The sequence below is a fragment of the Empidonax traillii genome, unplaced genomic scaffold, assembly GCF_003031625.1.
Source record: "Empidonax traillii isolate 1590-97213 ecotype Southwest subspecies unplaced genomic scaffold, ASM303162v1 scaffold1189:size291722, whole genome shotgun sequence".
NCBI lineage: Eukaryota > Metazoa > Chordata > Aves > Passeriformes > Tyrannidae > Empidonax > Empidonax traillii.
In genome coordinates, this window is record NW_020956382.1 from 86373 (window position 1) to 105271 (window position 18899).

Below are 18899 nucleotides of genomic sequence, written 5' to 3' on the forward strand. Positions count from 1 at the left end.
TCACTACTACTAAATGCCTGACCACCCTTTCCATGAAGAAATTCCTCCTGATGGCCAAACTGAACCTCCCCTGGCACAGCTTGAGGCCTTCTTCTCTCCTCCTGTCCCTTGTTCCCTGGGTGAAGAGCCAGGTAACCCCCAGCTGGCTCCCCGCTCCTGTCAGGGAGTTGCAGAGAGGAATAAGGTCTCCCCTGAGCCTCCTTTTCCTCCAGGCTAAACAAGCTCACCAGTTATTTAACCCTGGTGTGGTTACTTAATAATTCAATATGCATGCAAAGGTGGGAGGGGTGGGCTGATATTTCTTTATTCAATATTTTCTGCTCTAGGGGTCAGTCCTGTCCCGTGACATTAAAAGGTTGTTAATTTTATTTCCCATTTCTTTTATATTATAGTTTAAAGGAGATTGCCCTCTGTAATGATACCATTTCCTCTCTGTCTTCTCTCTGTTGGATTGCTTTCCCACTGATGCATTTGTGAGCAAGCATCCTGACTACACTTAATTATTAAAAAGTCATTGCTCAAATAGAGCTCTGAAGAAAAGGAACTATTTCTTACTGGATGTTACTGAATATTAGTTCATAACGGGTTTCATCTTGGTGTACTCTCTCCCCAAATTTTGGAGCCAGGTGTATTTTATAATACATAGGTAGTGGTATTTATATTGTGAGAGCTACCAGCTGCTAGAAAAAAAAATAGAAGACGTTAAAAAAAAGAAAATGTATTAATATTTTCCCCAATGGAAGAGTTTTAGAAAGGCACACTGAGCTTAGACTACAGTATTTTTAAAGTGGAAAGATTAACCAGGTGAGGCCCAGGTTTTCAATGCTTTCCAGACACATTACTTCTATTTACTGAATGATGGGGAAAACTTCAGAGTAAACATGAGCCATGTAGATTTTAGGATTTTTGGCGTCCCTGCTTTTAGAGTGGGCATTTACAACAGAGCAGAGGCACTTCTGCAGGTGTCACATGATCAAAACTGAGCATGTGACCACAGGTACTACGGCGTTTCCCACGTATTCTAGAGTTAATAATAAAAAAAATGTATTTGAAGAAAACCTAAACTATGTTACTTTCAGTTTGAGTGAACACTGGGAGAAATGCTGACCATGAATCTTGTTCAATTTTAGGGGGCAGCCGCTTTGCTGGCCTAATTTTCTCCCTCAAACAAACTTTTCTGTGTAGAACTAAAAAAATAAAATAATATTTGGATTTTAAATAACACATCCTGTGCTGATTATTTAAGCCCTTCTTTTAGATGCAGTTTGTCTCCCTGCTTCTCTAATCACAGACTGCAATATTATTATATTATTATGTATTAACTCATCTTCTGCCAGTGGCTCAGCCACGGAATTCCTGAGGTGCAGAGGGAGCTCAGCATGCCCTGCCGAGGCTTGGAATACATTAACCCCCAGGAACATGGGCAGGGTGGGGTGGGAATGCTCCTCACACTGGTGCTGTTCACCTTGCTGGTATCACAGGCTTGCACAACCTCACTGTCTTTCTAACACCTCCAGCTCTGCTGCTGAATTGCCGTCACCTCATTCTGCAATATTGAATTAAACTGAATTAAATCCATTGGTTCTTTACACTGTATTTTACTTCAGATGCCTCTTATATTGTTTTTCAACTGTCGTTTAGACTGTGGCACATTTCTTTCTTTCATTCCTCGCCTTTTCCTTACAGATTCCTACCTTTCTGCACACAAAGTGCAAATGATACACATTAATTAATACCTTTACAATGAGCACCTATTAAGCTTACAATTGGCAGCTTCAAGACTGGACAAAAGAAACCTCCATGACCCTCTGGCCTGTGTCATCCACCCTCCAGTGCAGCAGATATTTTAACCCCTGCCAACTTTTGTGTCTTCCAGGACCTAGATTTCTCATCACATCCACGGGAGCCTTGTATATTTTAGACGTACAGAATGAAGACGGGCTGTACAACTACCGATGTATCACAAGGCACAGATACACTGGAGAAACACGACAAAGCAACAGTGCAAGACTTTTTGTATCAGGTGATTCTTTTCTGTGCCCTGCTAAATCAAGCATTGTGTGTGTGTGTGTGTGTATGTCTCTCTCTCTGGTGTGCTCAGCTGGCAGGGAAAGTTCCTGGGCCTTTTATGCACCAAAACCCCACATTCTCTGTCAAATAGAAGTGGTGAGCTTTGAGCTTCTGCAGCTGCAAAATAAAATAAAATAAAATGCCCCACTTTAAAATCCTTTCTTTCTGTTTTTCACCTCCTGTTAGATATGTCCAGAGAGCCCGTAGGGTGCACTGGACAGTTTGGTGATTTTTAGTAGGTTTAGAGGAGTTTATGAAAGGACTGTGGGTGGGATTCATCCCATCAAAAGTAGAGTTTTTCAGGGAAAGTATCTAATCACCTTGACTTCCCTGTTAAGAAGAATCAAGGAAAAGGAAGACTTTCAGGGGTGGTGACCTGATCTACTTCAGCTGCCCACTTTGGGGTGAGATGAATTGCCTCACAGTTCCCATTTCCCTGTGTTAAACATAGCAAGAGGTCAGGACATTCATTTAGCTCAGCTGGTAGATACTTCCACTGCAGGAGTCGGGTTAGCTGAGGGGCATTTCAGCATTTTCAGGATGAGATGGTGGCTGCCCACGTCAGAGCCACGAGCCCCAAGTGGCTTTGTGCAGCAGATGGGAAAATGAGAAGGTAGTTGGGGTATTTTAGCTTCTCCTAGTAATTGTAAATCACCTTCTGATTGTTTTATGTGATGGACTATTGGGTTCCCCCCACACACACACACCAAACATTTTGGGGTGTCAGTACAGTGCTGCTCCAATCCCAGCTTCTCCACAGTTTTTCCCAGCAAGAGGAGGTCCCAGAGATGACTCCAGGTCTGAGTCTGGAAGCTGCTCTCAAACACCTCTGTGTGTAGGATTAGCACTTCTCCATCTCCCCTTCCTCTCCCACATTTCCCTGTGTTTGCACTTGGGCAAATCCAGAGTTGTTTTCCCACATCCATAAAGCTCACTAAGGGCTGTATCCCAGACTCTTCTTTCTCCCTGTATCCTTGCCTTACAGAAAACATGCCCACCATCCCTCTGAAAGCCCCACAGAGCTTTTTCTCCTTTTCCCTGTTACTGAGTTTCCCTAAAGATCCATCAGAGGGTACAGTGACCTTCCCAACCTGACAGTCACTGAGGTCATTCTCCTTTTGACCCTCTCCTCTTTCGGTCTTTTTGTCAGAATAAAACTCTATAGTGATTAGGTCTCAACTTTCCACCCCCTCTGCTGGGAGCCCTAAGGGAGGCAGAGGTGAGCACAAGGTCTTGCATTAATAACATACTTCCTGCCCTCCTCCAAAATGGTCATTGTTGAAGGATTTTGGAGTCCTCTGAACACACAAATTCAGCACTTCAATATACTAATGATAAAAAAAAAAAAATGATGCAATTGTTCAGGTTAGAATCACTTACCAGTCAGATCCAGGAGTTTCTTCCTTTCCTGCAGGTAAAACTGCTTTTCCCAGCCAGATGAAGAAGTGGTTTTCCTGCACAACAGTCTGCCTGCTTTGGTCTTACAAGGGTAGGCAGGGTTCTATCCTTCTGGCTGGCTCCATAATATGGTCTGCTTCCGAATGAAATCATGCTAAGGCTGAGCCAGTGGTAACATAAATAAAATCAGGCTTGTTGTATCTTGGTTACCACAGGAAAAATTCCAGTTATTTCACTGAACAAAAGGGGAAAATGAAAGCTCTGTCTTGTTTGCAATTCAGGACAAACACCCTAAAAGTTGTGCCCTGTGTATGGAGTTGCCTTTTCAATTCTCCTCCACAGACCAAACCAAAATGGCAAATTTGACCTGTGTGCAATAGCTGGCTTTTTTTAATTAAATGGGATTAATTATTCTCAATCAGAGCTAGAATGGGCTCTGATTTTCCAGTCCTAGTTATCTACTGAACAAGAGCAGCAATCATGGGCAGGGTTTGCCTCTTAGTATTTCTCTAATAGGTTTTCATTTTTCTTTACTGGAATTTATATTACCTTCAGGAACTGAGATCAGAGAATCCATGAACATAGTTGTGAAAGGTCTACTTGCATTGCACCCACCTTTTTGCCTGCCTTTCACATCCATTTGTGTTCCTCACTTTCTGGGGGATAAAACAGTTTGTGGAGGGTATTGATCATAGTCTCTTGGACACGTGTTTAATAAAAGTTAAGCTTCATTATCGATTTTAAGAGTGAGAAAGGCAATGTACAGATAATAGCAAATACTCATGTGAATAATTAGTGTGGCTATGACCAAAGCCAATTTAATGAAAGAACATCTAGAAATCACACGGACTTTTAAAATAAAATTAAAAACAAGGCTATTAACATGCAACAGGATATTCTTCTAATACCCATTATAAGTGTGCTTTTCCAATAACAATTTTGTCCTGCTATGAATCCCAGCTCCCAGGCTCTTTAGTGCTTTTCAACCTCCACACTCCAAAAATCATTACGATTTTTGAAAGCATAATGAGTTTCTTCCTCTGACCTTTAAAGAAGATACAGGATAGAATATTTTTGAATAGTATTTTGCCTTAGTTTATCACCATTGTCCTTGCTAGAAGTCCTTTGCAGCTAACTATTAAAGTATAGTAAAATAGTAATTCAAAAGTCAATACCACGTATCATAACTGGCTTATCTTATTTTGCTTTTTGACTCATTGCAGGTGATTGTGAATGAATCCTGGGATTTCATTTGTGGCTTTGTTTTGTTTTGTTTTTGTTTTTTTTTAACTGGAATATATCAAGTGTAAGCTTTAAATAAGTTTGTTCCAGGGACAACCCAAAGAGATGTTTTTACTGCCCATCTAAATATAGAAGCGCAAGGTGCAAGAAAGCAGGTCACTGGAATCATTCTGTGTATCCCTGAATACATCATAGGTACCTCCTCTATAAGAACAGGATCAAGACTTCTGAAGTATGCAGGCAAATCCAAATTTAGCTGTTCTGCAGGTGGGAATCCAGACTGGGCTTCTGCTGCCAAGGCTCAGTTTGAGAAGGGACAGAGTGACATAAAGTGAACCTGGGAGAGAGGACCCAGGGACTGGTGCTCTGGTGTGAGCAGGAACGCACAGACAATGCCTTTGCCAGTTCCACTCTTTTATTATTTAATTATTATTTTCAACAGAAGAAATTGATTTCGCCTTCGTAAGAGCCAGAGCTGTAGTTTCTTCCCTGCTTACAGCTTGACTCAGTTAATTCCTCAGGCTGCACGGAGGAATCTCTGCCCTGGAAGCAGAGCTGCCTGATGACCCAGAAGGCGAGGAAAGAGCTGGGTAATCAATTAGTCAAATTGACATTGGCCTCCCCAATAGAGTCCTGGCAGATTGTGCTGCCACTAAGCCAGACACAGACAGCATGGCAAGCTCAAAATTACAGCACATCCTGTTGCCAAATGTGGACCTTGAGGCCGCTGATGCGTGCAAAATTATTTGTTTAACCGGTGGCTGACGCGTTTCTAATGAGACCGACAGGACGCTGATATCAACTGGATGTGGTTCTGCCTTCAGTGGCACCTAGAGAGCAGAGAAACTTCTGCTGCCACCTTTCACTGAACTTGGCTTTTAGGTTTTTTTATCTAGATATTCACGAAATAAATTAATTTATTCCATTTTCTTAACATCGCAGTTTTGGTTTCTGCATTGATAGCGTAACTCCCATAGTGCATTGAGCTATTTGCCCTCACCTCCCAGGAGTGGCTGCAGTTCATGGAGATATATCATGGTGATATATTCATGGAGATATATCTAAGCTACTTTTAAACTAACTAGCTCAGATACTGGTTATGCTGTTGCTGGAGTAGCTTGAATTAAGCATGAACTGCTCCTTTAATCTCTCCAGCTCCTAAGAGGGACCTGCTGCAGCTGCCCTGTGAGAAGTACTTGAGTTTGTTAAGTTAAAGACCACCTGAAAATGTCAAAATTGTTACAGTCACGCCTACACCCAGGCAACTGTGATGTAGATACACCCAAAAAGAGATCAGTGTGTCAGATAGGAGCTGATCAGCAAGTGAAGTTTCTGAGTCAGAACTCTTAACGAAGTGGATGTGTGTGACGAGAAAATGCTTTGATGAATATTTGTTGATTTACTGTTCAGTATTTATGTTGCAGTGGCTCCAGGGGGGGGCTTCCAGTCCACTGCAAGAAACTGTAAATCATGTCAACCTCAGTCTACAAAAGTTTTCAAACTTAAAAATGCAAAAGCCCAAACAGAGCAGTATTTCTGGTGGGGTACATGCACCTCTGGTGAAGGCAATCCTGCCAGACATCTGTGAGATATACAAATACATGGCAGGTGCTTCACAAGTGTGTTTGAGAGCTGCTTTTGTCAGCAAGTTAAGCACAGAAAGACGCAGGATTAAGCTGTTCTTGTCACCATAAGTTCTTGCTCCAGAGAAGAAGAAAAGACTTGTCTGTCAGACTGCAGACAGAAATTCCTGCGCCTTTGCCCACTTCTCTCCTGACAAGGGAATAAATTGCTCCTTAAATTCAAAGCCTTCAGACCACCGAGAAGAAAGGACAGTGTGCTGACTTCAGCCTAGAAGAGAAGTAGCAATAATTGTTAAGGCAACACATTTCTGGCTCTGGTAGAGAACTGAATGGATGACCAACAGAATGTTTGCCACCTGGAAAAAATCCAGTGAGAGGATTTCCAAGCAGCCCTGAGTTAGTTGCTTTTAGCAGCATGTGCTGCTGGATCCCGGCCACCACTACTGAGCTGTTGCAGAATGATGGCTGGGTCAGAGGGGCAAACTGTAGTACCCAAAACACTAAGTTGGTGAGTCAAAAACTGCAGAACAAAAAAAAAAATCTCAGAATCCCAGAATGTGCTGAGTTGGAAGGGACCCACAAGGATCATCGAGTCCAACTCCTGGCCCTGTACACCGTGAGTCACACCATGCGCCTGAGGGCGTCATCCAAATGCTGCTTGAGCTCTGTCAGGCTTGGGGCTGTGAGCCTGTTCCAGCACTCAACCACCCTCTGGTGCACATTTCTTAGGGAATTCATTGTAATGATCTCATTGGAAAAAAAAATAAATAAATAAAAACGGTTCTTTCCCTTCCAGATCCAGCGAATTCAGCTCCATCTATTCTAGATGGGTTTGACCACCGCAAAGCCATGGCAGGACAGCGAGTGGAGCTGCCTTGCAAAGCATCAGGGCACCCCGCACCAAAGTACCGCTGGCTGAAGGACAACGTCCCCTGGGAGCCTGACAGCAGGTTCAGGCAGACGGTGACGGGTCTGCTCATCGAGAACACGCGGCCCTCGGACTCCGGGAGCTACGTCTGCGAGGTGTGGAACAACTACGGCACCGCCGAGATGGTCGGGAGGCTCTACGTCAAACGTGAGTGTGGTGGGGCAGGGGGAGTACAAGGTTGGGGAAAAAATGTATGGAACAAGCCCTGCTGTTGAGCCACGAGGTGCAGAAAGGACTCCCTTGCTTCCTAAACTCCATCAGGCAGGAGTCTAGGTGTGGCTGAATCCCATCTTAACCTTACGCCAACAGTTTAAATTCAAGGAATTACAGGGGTGGGATCGAACCGCTTTTGTCCCGCCGGTTTTAGTGATCGGCAGGATGAGAATGTCCATATGAAATTATTTATTGTTACAAACAATCAGACAAATTTGTTATTACAAACAATCAAATAAAATGATTTGTTATTGTAGATGATTCATATTTACAAATTATCACCTAATCAGAATTATTCACTGCACAACATTAAAGCTAAAATTACTAGTAGTATAGTATGAGGTAGGAGAGTGCACTATTTTGAAGCAGTTGTCGAAGCAGTTGTATTAAAGCTAGCAAAAACAAATAATCATTAAGAAGAGGTTTGGTGTGACTCACTCATACCAGCGCTCGTGGGGAGATCTCTTTCTCTCAGCCTCGAGGAGTAACCTTGTAGGGTGTCCCCACTCAAGGGAGGAATCTCCACACACACATCCCACAAAGGGTTATGTTAGAAGAACTTGACTGCATTAAAGGGGACTGAACTTTTATAGTATCACGTGACTGACTGCTAGTCACAGATTTCCAGGCCGGCTACCAGCTTATCTGTCACACCCAACTTCAAAAAGCAGGATGTGTGTTTGGGGTTTGGTGAACCAACCTGGCCTCAGCACAATTCAATACCAAAACCATTACCATGGTACCACCTGTAAATCCTCACAGAGAGCTGGCATTGTTTGCAACCTCTGATTGGATTTTAGGTCATATCTGGGTAGGCCTTCCTGCCACAGTAGATCCTGGGCTGAGCCAAGACCTCAGACCACTTCTTGCTTGGGTGTTTTCAGCAGGAAAAGTGCTGCCTTATCTTGCTATACCTTCTGCCTTGTTAATTTATCTTAACAATGATTAAACTTCTCAAAGTTGTGGAACAAGAGAAAGTCATCTCTGCAGAGATGAGTTAGTTGGCCAATTGAGCGATCAGAAGTGCAAATAGATGCAATTTCTGGCCTAGCTATGTAATTTATCACATGGAGGATATGTAATTTAGAAGCCTGAATTGGATGCTTAAAAAGAAATTGCAAATGTTCTCATAAATAAAGCTGCCAAACTCTCCCTGCCATGACTCATGTTGTTCAGCAATATTGAGTACTCATACCTCCGCTCAGCTGAGTATTCATGTGTGAATATCCTGAATGTTTCACAAATTCTGCAAAGATAATTATTACTTCAGGAGCACCTCGTTGGAAAAGTGTCGTTCTTCTACTGTTAAAACAAAAAATTATTTCCTGGAATAGAAATAATGCTTTGTGAACTAGCGTTCCCACCTCTGCAGTGTGACTAGAGAACTGAAATGGGGCAAGTTTTTGAGCAGCTCAGGCCATAAAAATACCTTCACAAATAATAAATACGCATCATGTTTTTTGGGCTAAATAAAATCAAGGTAAAAGATCAGCAATTCATAAATTATTATGGAGGAGCTTTGCTTCTCAGTGTGTTTATAAATTGAGTTGAATTCAGACTACCTGGGATGATACAAAGTCCAAACTTACAGTAGATACTTTCTGTGTTAAGCTGACAAAAAGCAACAGCTGGGAAAAGGAGTTTTACCCTCCTCTGCAAAGGAGGAAGTGGTTCACTGGCATCACCACAACTCTGGGATGTTGGTGATGCCCTCCAGTGTGACTGTTTTGTTTAATGGGTCATTGATACTTTTTGAGCCTTTGTGGTCTTTTTATAGGAAACATGGATATATTCAGTGGTGATAGTAATCCCTTATCTTTATAAGGAAGTCAAACCAATATATACAAAGCATGAGATGAAATCTGTGTTCTGTAATAACAGTTAGGTGGCAGGATAAAGATTGTTTTCCTTGCATTTATGTTTATGACTTTTCTTCAACACTTCATCCTCTTTTTTATGATATAAAGCTTCCATTATGTATGTCCTACTGCCTCTTAAGGCTGACTTGAAAATGTTGCCGTCCTCCCACATCAAAACAGAAAATCTTGCGAGCCCACACACTAAAACACTTCCATGTGGACAGATCTGATGGATATCCGTGGGTGTACCTGCGTTAACATCTTCCACCCTTGAAAGCTGATCTCCTTATCACTGGCTTACACTGCACTGCTTCACATCAGGGAGTCGTTTTGGAACACATAAACTGGGCCTCTTTTGCAGAAAACTAAAACAGAAGATGATCTGCAGGAATGTACTTATTGTACCAGTTCAAAGGTCCACACTGAACTGATGAGAAATAACATCCTACCCTCCAAAAACACGTGTAGTGCCATGTCTAGGCCCTCAGCACCAACAGTGCTACTTGTGGATCTGCTCCTACTGTTTCTTTGGGCATGGGATTATATCATGTGTTGAGTAGGTTATCCCTATAGATCTTTTCTTTTTTTTTTTTTGTCATGAATGTTGGTGGCCAAAATTCTTCTTAGAGTGAACACAGTCATCTGTTGTTTGTCTGTTTGTGTGGGTTTTTTAGAAGGGTGCAGCTGTGGTTTTTATCGTTCTCCTTAAATGAGGCTTAATTTGTTACTTGCACAAAAACGTACATTTATACTTGATACGTTCTATTTCCCCTTATTTCAATTTAAATCTCCAGAGCCACTGAAAGCCACCATCAGCCCCCGGAAAGTCAAAAGCAGCGTCGGCAGCCAAGTGTCCCTGTCCTGCAGCGTGACGGGGACCGAGGACCAGGAGCTGTCCTGGTACCGGAACGGGGAAATCATCAACCCCGGGAACAACGTCCGGATCACGGGAGTCAACCGGGAGAACCTCATCATGGACGGCATGGCCAAGAGCGACGGGGGAGCTTACCAGTGCTTCGTGCGCAAGGACAAGATGTCTGCCCAGGACTATGTCCAGGTGGTTCTGGAAGGTCAGTCTCCACCTGCTTTACTCTACCAGCAATCCTGGTATCCATAAGAATGTATAAGTTGTCTTGGGTGCTGTCGTTGCAAAGTGAACCTTGAAATAAGAGGGTGCTCACAGACTCCCAGTGGGGTTTGTGGTGCCCCACTCTGGGCAAAAAATGGTAGAATGGAAACACTGATTTGAAAAGCAAAGGTCTCTCCATGAGGGAAGATACAGATACCCCCCCCAAAGTGCCAGGCAGTGGAAGGGTTGTAGAAAAATGTGTTTCCAAGGTCAAGAGCACTGGACTTGAAGAACATGAATCTCAACAGCATTTCAAAGACAGCATTCCAAACACGTGCCTCCTATTCTTCTCGGGGCTTTAATGGTTCCTACCAGCCCACTCTGTGGGGGCCTTCAAACATGTCTGCAAGGACTTACCTTTTTCTCATACCAGGGAGAGTTTCTCTGGAATGCAGAAGAGAAAACATCTGAAACTGTCTCTGGGAAAGATGCCTCTTCCTGGCAGGAAAGTCTTCCAAAGAAAAACAAGCCCAGATCTCCTTGCCATAAATCTTCTGGAAGGGTGTTTTACCCTGACAGCTTCCCAAGCAGGTCTCTATTCAAATCCAAACCTCTCCTGGACAGAGCTTTTCCGTTAGGCCTTATTGGCTGAAAGCTTGGGGATCATCCTAAATAACTGACACAATGTTTTACGTGATAACCAAGTGGGGAGAGTCATCAGTTTGTACAAAGGCTGCTCACTAATGAGGCTGTAGTGCAGGCATGGCATGGACACTATTTTTAGAGTCTTTATAGGAAAAGAAGAGATTACCTGCCTGGACTAAGTTACCTCGGCAACCATCTCCCGTGACTAAGAAAGCCTAAAGAGCATATTGATAATCTATCATGGTGTCGAGAGAGTGCAGGTTATCAGAGAGCAACAGCAGGAAAGATTTCAAAGACACTCAGGTCTCACTGGGAAAATAATGTCTGCTTTCATCTCAAAAAAAAGCCTGTCACTTGAATTTAAAAAAAGGGGAGGAAAAAAAAAAAAAAAGAGGAGGAGGGATGGCAGAAGTACATGGTGTGCACACTCACAGGTTTATTGGTCCTGTGTAGGCTTTCTCTCAGGATAAAAAGCTTTTTGTTGTTGTTGTTGTTGTTCTGCTTTCTGAGGGGTGACAGTATCTAAAGCACAGCAAAGGAAAATAAGAGAGTCGAGGATGAAAATAAATAAATTAATTAAGATTCTGTCACACAACCAGTGGGACAGAAATGAAAGAGAGAGGGGGGCAGAGGAAAAAATTATGAGATCAAACAAAACCAAGTGCTCTTCCAGGGATGCTGAGGCCTTTCAGCATTCTGAGAGTGCCAGTGCTTATGTTTTTTACCCTGTGGCAAAGAAGGGAATTTCGCAGCCCTGTTTTTTAATTCTATTATGTAGGGAATCATGTGCCAGATTTTTCCTGAAAGAGCTTCCTGTAAAAGATGAGTTTCCAAGTGTCTTTGGCCCCTCTCTAGGTGATGAGGCACCTTTTCCTCCTGTTTATGCAGTCACTAATGCTGTAGGAACACCGAAGTCGGTTAGTTTACATGGCACTTGGCTCTTCAAAACCCATCTTTAGACTAAACTGCTCCTTGAGTTCTTACTGCTCCCAACTCCACTGAAATTCCATCTACATACAGCTTGGGAAGGAATATTTTCAAAGGAAAACAAACATGCATTGAATGACCCCAGAAAGAACTTCCCTAACTAATAGCAGGATGTCAGCACTCCTAAATGTTCCCCCACTGAACTCTCTGGAGAGGTGAGTGTTTAATCCTGCTCCCTGCTTACCAAGTTTCTGTATCCATCCATTTTCTTTACTCACTTGCCTGGTAGGGGCTGAGTAAATTGGAAGACAGTTTACCAGATCAAGCTTTTGAATGCTCTCATTCAGGGAAATATTTATCTGTAGCACAAAATGACCACAGAAAGAAATTGGCTGCTGTTACTGGCAGTGTGTGTTCAGAAAAGCTTAATATAACTGTTTGCTAAATGGGGTGTTGTGGGTCAGGACTAAACTGCGTTGGCAGAGCTCTGTGGAATTAGCCTGTGCAAGTTATGCCTGGCTGTTGGCAACAGCATTCATCTTTACCTCTCCAAGGAACTAAATCTGCCAGGAGAAGAAAAACCCCAGATGTGTTGAGGTTTTGCTGTACGTCTTTTGTAAGGAATTGTACATGGCTTTAGGAGTTTTCTGCAGGAACTTAGAAGTTCATATGACATATATCTAAATTATATTCATATAACTTATAGATGCCCGATCCATCCATTAAAGTGTTTTTCCTATAGCAGAGTCAGTACCAGGTTTCTCATGAGATGAAGAAGAAACCTGCCATAAGCAAAGGGTCATTTAAGTCCTCAACTGCTAAAAGTTGTTTCTCTCAGTAATGAAATCCTGGAACACACATGTTTGCATCGTCTCTAAGAAAGATCTTAGCTCATGTGATAGGCTCCAGGATAAAGGGAACAAGCTTTGCAGCTTGTAAGCACTGTTCTCTTGCTTTTCTTTCCCTCGGCAGATGGAACTCCCAAAATCATCTCTGCCTTCAGCGAGAAAGTGGTGAGCCCGGGAGAGCCGGTGTCCCTCATGTGCAACGTGAAGGGGACTCCCCTGCCCACCATCACCTGGACTTTGGACGAAGATCCCATTGTGAAGGACGGCAGCCACCGGATCAGCCAGATCATCACCTCTGAGGGCAACGTGGTCAGTTACCTGAACATCTCCAACACTCAGGTCCGAGACGGGGGCGTTTATCGCTGCACGGCCAACAACTCTGCCGGAGTCGTCCCGTACCAGGCTCGAATAAACGTAAGAGGTGCTTGTCAAATCAGCTCCTCAAAAAAACAAAAAACAAAAAACCAACAACAAAACAACATACATAACTCACTGTAGTGGAGAAGAAGATTGCTGCATGTGATGAAATGAGTCTTGGAATGCCAAAACCAACTTACCGATTTTTTTCCCCTCTCCTTTGTTTTCCCCCCCGGCTCTCTTTTCCCTTCCTGTCTCTTCAGCCCCATCTAGAAAGGGTATGGGGTGGTTAAATACTGGCAGAACCCTTTGGCTTGTGTTCTAAAGTCTGTTTTTCCTATACTCATCTCTACTAGTTCACAGTTTCTTTACTTTAGTCCTGCTGTGCATGGGGTATTTTTCTTTTCCTTTCCTCCTTCACTTGTCCAACATTCATTTGTAATTACTCATGCATACAGAACTTTAGCTGGAATTCCTGGCTCTACATGGCATAATACCCACCCTCCTGGTATTATACTTCATACACTTAAAAATATAAAAAAACTAATTTTGTCAGTGTTCTCATGTGTAACAGGATTCTGGCTTTGTATCCATGTTAGTATTTCACATTAATTAAATCACACTCAGCCTTTTAATTTGTGAGGCGTCAAAGATTTTGTTAGGCAAGTGCAAATGTATTCCCCCCCCACCCCCATAATTAGCATGGATGCTGCAGGGTGAGGAAAAATCTAGAGCATATAAAGATTAGGGAAACTGCTTAAGCAGCTCTTAAAAGGAAAAACTGTCGAGTGCTTAGAAGTGTCGTGTGAGGCGCGTCCCTAAATGTCGTCAGCAGTTGTACATCCGGAAAAAAAATTAACGCGCGGACGCATTCCCCCAAGAAAAAGTGCCTTTAAATTGTCTCCAAGAGTTTCTTTTTCCCCTTTGCAGGGCCAGCCAGCATCAGGCCGATGAAGAACATCACGGCCATCGCTGGGAGGGACACCTACATCCACTGCAGGGTCATCGGGTACCCCTACTACTCCATCAAGTGGTACAAGAACTCCAACCTGCTCCCGTTCAACCATCGCCAGGTGGCGTTTGAGAACAACGGGACGCTGAAGCTCTCGGACGTGCAGAAGGAGGTGGACGAGGGGGAGTACACCTGCAATGTCCTGGTTCAGCCCCAGCTGTCCACCAGCCAGAGCGTGCACGTGACGGTGAAAGGTGAGGCGGGGGTATTTGCTGCATCACTTACGGGAAGGCAGAGTTGAGCGCGCACGAGGGTTGTCCCCCGGCACTTAGGAAGGTTAATCCAGATTTGTGATTATTTTTAGTGATGGCACAGATGCTCATTGGTTGCCGTGCCTTGTTCTCTCTTGACTTTTACCCTGCTTCACTCAGCTGCTCTCCAAGTGGGAGCCTCGCAGCAGCAAATGTTCCATTAGAGTTTTTCACTGCAACAACTAAGTCAGGAGATTAATGGTTTGTCCCCTACCTTTGACTGTTTCACTGTTTTCTCTGCTGGATAACAAAGTTCATATTTTCATTACCCAGTGGCATTCCAGCTCTTAAAAAATGAGATGAGAATTTTAATGTCTGTATTTTTACCAATAAGCAGGGACAGGAGATAAAAACATTAACCTTGCTTTCCTCTTATTAAGTGATTATCTGAGTGCTCTCCATGCTTAGAAAGGTAACGCTGTAAATAAATGTGACTTGAAATTCTAATAGGACGCTAAAAATCTATTCAAATAGTCCAAAACAAGGATGTTCAGATGGCCCTGAAAGACTTCAGCAATAGATAGAGAATAGGAATTTTTTAGCATTGTGTCCTGACTATTCTGACATTGGCAATGCTCAGACCTATTCATAAGGATACAAAAGACAGAAAACCTGATTGCAATAGCACCTACTTTTGAGCAATGGGGCCCCTAAATAGTGCAATTCATGTGAACTTGTAGGAAGAATTGAGGTATAATTTCACTGTTCCTGAAGTTCTTAGGAACTTTTCCTGAGCTTTTTTTTTTTTTTTTTTTTGGGGGGGGGGAGAGGAAGTAAGAAAGGTTGCTTCCTGTATCCATTCTCAGGTAAGATACAGGGGACAATAAACTAAAATGACTTTGTTATAGATACCTGACCTTTTAACTTCTTTCTGCTCTGGTAGTTTTGCCCTTTGGTGTCAGCCTGGACTGATGCAACTGCTAATTATTTCAAGAGGTTTAGGGGATTAGCTTTTAAGCCACGAGCAATTTGGACTCTGAAAGGCTTGACATCTCACACACCTGAGACCATCAGGGGCACTGGTCACATGCTGTGGCACAAAAACCTACTGTCACCTTTTCCTTTCGTATATCTTGTACCTTGCTTGACATCACAATAATATCACACATCTGTTGATACAGTTTAGGAACTGAATGGCAAATCAGTAACTGTTGCTGCTGCATTAACAGGCCACCGTGGTAAATCTGGTGGGGAATTCTGCCTCTTAAATGACTCCATTCTTCAAATGACTGTCAAAATGAATGTAGCCAGACAAAACAAATCCAGCAGTCTATCCTCACAGCTCAGGCACTGAGATCAAAACAATTCCAGGTACTGAGAACAGTAGCTGGTACCTCAAGTGCAATCCTGTTTTATCTTCCATTAGGTTACAATTCCAAACCTGACAATTCCTCCCCCAGAAAGCAGATTGCCAGCCCTCTCCACTTTGATTGAACTGTAGTTTTTGTCAGTGATTTGAATTCCTTGATGGTGTTCTGCTGTAATTCTGGATATTCAGCTGCCAGGGCCATTGGCTGGTCAGAAATCTTGAACAATGACTAAATATGCTCTGAATAACTTTAATAAATATGTGGCACATTTGAAGAGTGACAGAGGGCTGAGATGCTGTTGCACATATGGTCATAGAATCACAGAATGATAAAAATCATCTAGTTCCAACCCCCTGCCATGGGCAGGGCCACCTTCCACTACATCAGGTTGCTCAGAGCCCCATCCAGCCTGGCCTTGGACACTTCCAGGGATGTTGAATCCACAAACTCTCTCTGGGCATCCTGTGCCAGGGCCTCATCCCCCTCACAGGGAAGAATTTATTCCTAATATCTAATCTAACCCTGCCTGCCTTCAGCATAAGGCCATTCCCCCTTGTCCTATCACTCCATGCCCTTGTGAAAAGTCCCCCTCCTTCTTGCAGTCCCTTTTAGTACTTGAAGGCTGCTATAAGGTCTCCTCAGAACCTTTTCTTCTTGGAGCTGAACAACCCCAATTCTCTCAGCCTGTCTTCGTGACAGAGGTGTGATGCCTCATCCCACATACGCTCCACAAGGCAGGTGCATCAAAGCCGTGCAAGTTGCAGCACAGGATCACAGAACATGCCAAGTTAGAGGGGACCCACAAGGATTATCGAGTCCAGCCCTTAGCCCTGCACGGGCCCATCCCCAAGAGTCACACCATGTGCCTGTGAGCATCATCCAAATACTCCTGGAGCTCTGGCAGCCTTGGTGCTGTGCCCACTGCCCTGGGCAGCCTGGTCAGTGCCCAACCACCCCCTGGGAGAAGAACTTTTTCCTGAGATCCAACCTAACCCTGCACTGGCACAACTTCAGGCCATTCCCTCGGGTCCTGCCACCGGTCCACAGCACATGCAAAGCAGACATATCAGTGTGGCTCATGTCTATTGATCTGGAGCTGCCAAATTTGGCTGCAAAATGCCCTCCCTACTCCATCTTGCCCTGGCCTTGACAGGACACTGTTATTTGGAAATAAAACCCAAACTAATAGCCTGATCTCATATGCTGAGCCCCAAATGTCAAAGGTGAGCTTTGTATGTCAGACCTGAACAATTCTCAAGGTTCTTCTCTTGTATCTGGAGGTCAGTATTGCCACAGTGGTTTTTTACATGGCTATGTATTGTTTTCTAGAACTACATAGTCTTTTTATCTACCATTAGTGGAGAGTCAAAAGTGGCCCTGTTGCTGTAAAATATTATTAATGTGTGCGTTGCCTTTTCATTTTATAGATTCCAAAGTTAATGTTGTGAATTTCAGGCACTTATATCTGATACTGAGAAATACAAAATATGGCCCAGCTTACATACTGGAGGTTAAAAGTTCTCTAAAATATGGCATTGGAAGGGGAGTTATTATCAGTGCTCAAATATCCTTATTTATAGTTCAGCTTCTTGTACCATCAGTATAATTATTTCTTCTCCAGAGAAACAGAGGGAGAATTATTGTACACTGTGAGTCCTTTGGTTTGCTCTCAGTTCTGCTACAAGTTTCCTGGGTGACCTCAGCACCTGAAGGGTGATTCGGAATAGGTGATACTTAATGAGCTGTTACTTAGTATTTTATTCCCTCCTCCATGTTCTGTTTTGAGGACATAATTATTAATTTCCTCACTAGCTTAAAACCTCTGTGGTATCAAAATGTTTCAAAAACAAAAAGTTCATTTTCAAAACTCACCTGGTTGATAAGGAGCGCTTTGGAAAAATGGCAACTGAGGCACAGACTGAACTTAAAAGTATCCACAAATTTTTTTAATGTTCGTTTTCAGAAGCCTACAGCCTAATTTTTCCAGTTCACCTGCTATTACATAGCATTTCTATGTTCAAAGCTCTGCTCCCAGTGAAGTGAATTTGCTTCTGAGAGTTCCTTTTCCTTCTTCAGAGCACTCACATCACCCAGCTTAGCAACCCCCTGGGAAAGACAGATTTAAGTAATTTAATTAGCTTTATCTGAGAGATCTGTGGCAAAGGTGAATGCAGAATTCGGCTCTACAGGGCAGCATTTATCTGCATTAGGTGAACAGCTGGTTTTTCTTGTTGGCAGTCATCTGCCACATTTACTTCCCACTTTCCAAATCCTCCAGCACGTGAAGCATCTTTGTTCTGTCTTGGATGGGGGCTTGCTAAAATCAGCATTTAAATAAAGATATGCAACAGCATGAGCTGTAATCAAATACCAGAGGACTGTCTCCACTGTTCTGTGGAGTATTTTGGGATTTACAAACATCCAAATGAAAGTGAAAACATTGTTTGAAATTCATGATAAAATCGTGGAGAGCAGAACAGAAAGTTTCTTGACAAGAAGTTTAAATGAAATCCTGGCTACCAGAGAACCTGAGTGGGGCTTTCAGAACCTCCCACCCGGCAGGCTGTCAGGGAGCCAAAAGCTGCTTGGGAGCTGGGCATTTATGTGCCATTCGACCTTAGGCCTGCTAATTCTTTGCACTGCTGATCAGAGGAATCAATTAGACACCCCATGAAATCAGTTATCCCATTTTTTAGGAATAGCTGGTGCCCTTGTCTGCACAGCCCCCCATGCAGTCTGCAGACTCCAGATAACTCTATCCCACAGAGATGTGGCAGGTCAGCCCCACTCCCCCTCCACCAACCCTTGCCTGTTCCTCATCTCTGTCCCCAAACCTGGATTTGGAATCTAGCAGTCCCATAACCTGGCTGCTGGGAGCTGAGTGGATAAGCTGGCAGGAAAACGTGCAGGTCTCTGCTTGGCAGACAGAGCTGTGTTGGAACCATGCCTGACTCCTAGCAGAGTTTTTTGGAAATCAAGCCATCTCGGCATTATTTTCTTCTTTTTTTTTTTTTAATTTTTAGACAAATGAATTGGCCAGTTCTGAGTTCTGACACAAAGCCATGAAAACTCCCCACCCTGTAATGCAAAAGTAACAGGGGGAAACTACGACTGTACTTATTTAATTTCTGGTGTTCTATACCTGCAGACCACTTGCCTTTCCAGCTGTAATAATACCTCTTTAACA

At 43.3% G+C, this 18899-nt stretch overlaps 1 protein-coding gene across 1 annotated transcript in view; it reads left to right on the forward strand.

The window, feature by feature from the left end:
* The first annotated feature begins 1916 nt into the window (after positions 1–1916).
* LOC114069098 (Down syndrome cell adhesion molecule homolog) overlaps positions 1917–18899 on the forward strand; it is a 184677-nt gene continuing 167694 nt past the window's right edge. Inside the window, exons 1-5 of the mRNA XM_027905653.1 lie at positions 1917–2023; positions 7090–7368; positions 10088–10363; positions 12907–13203; positions 14070–14345. Of these exons, the coding sequence (XP_027761454.1) occupies positions 7143–7368; positions 10088–10363; positions 12907–13203; positions 14070–14345 (1075 nt within the window). The 5' untranslated portion in view covers positions 1917–2023; positions 7090–7142. The remainder of the gene's footprint in view (positions 2024–7089; positions 7369–10087; positions 10364–12906; positions 13204–14069; positions 14346–18899) is intronic.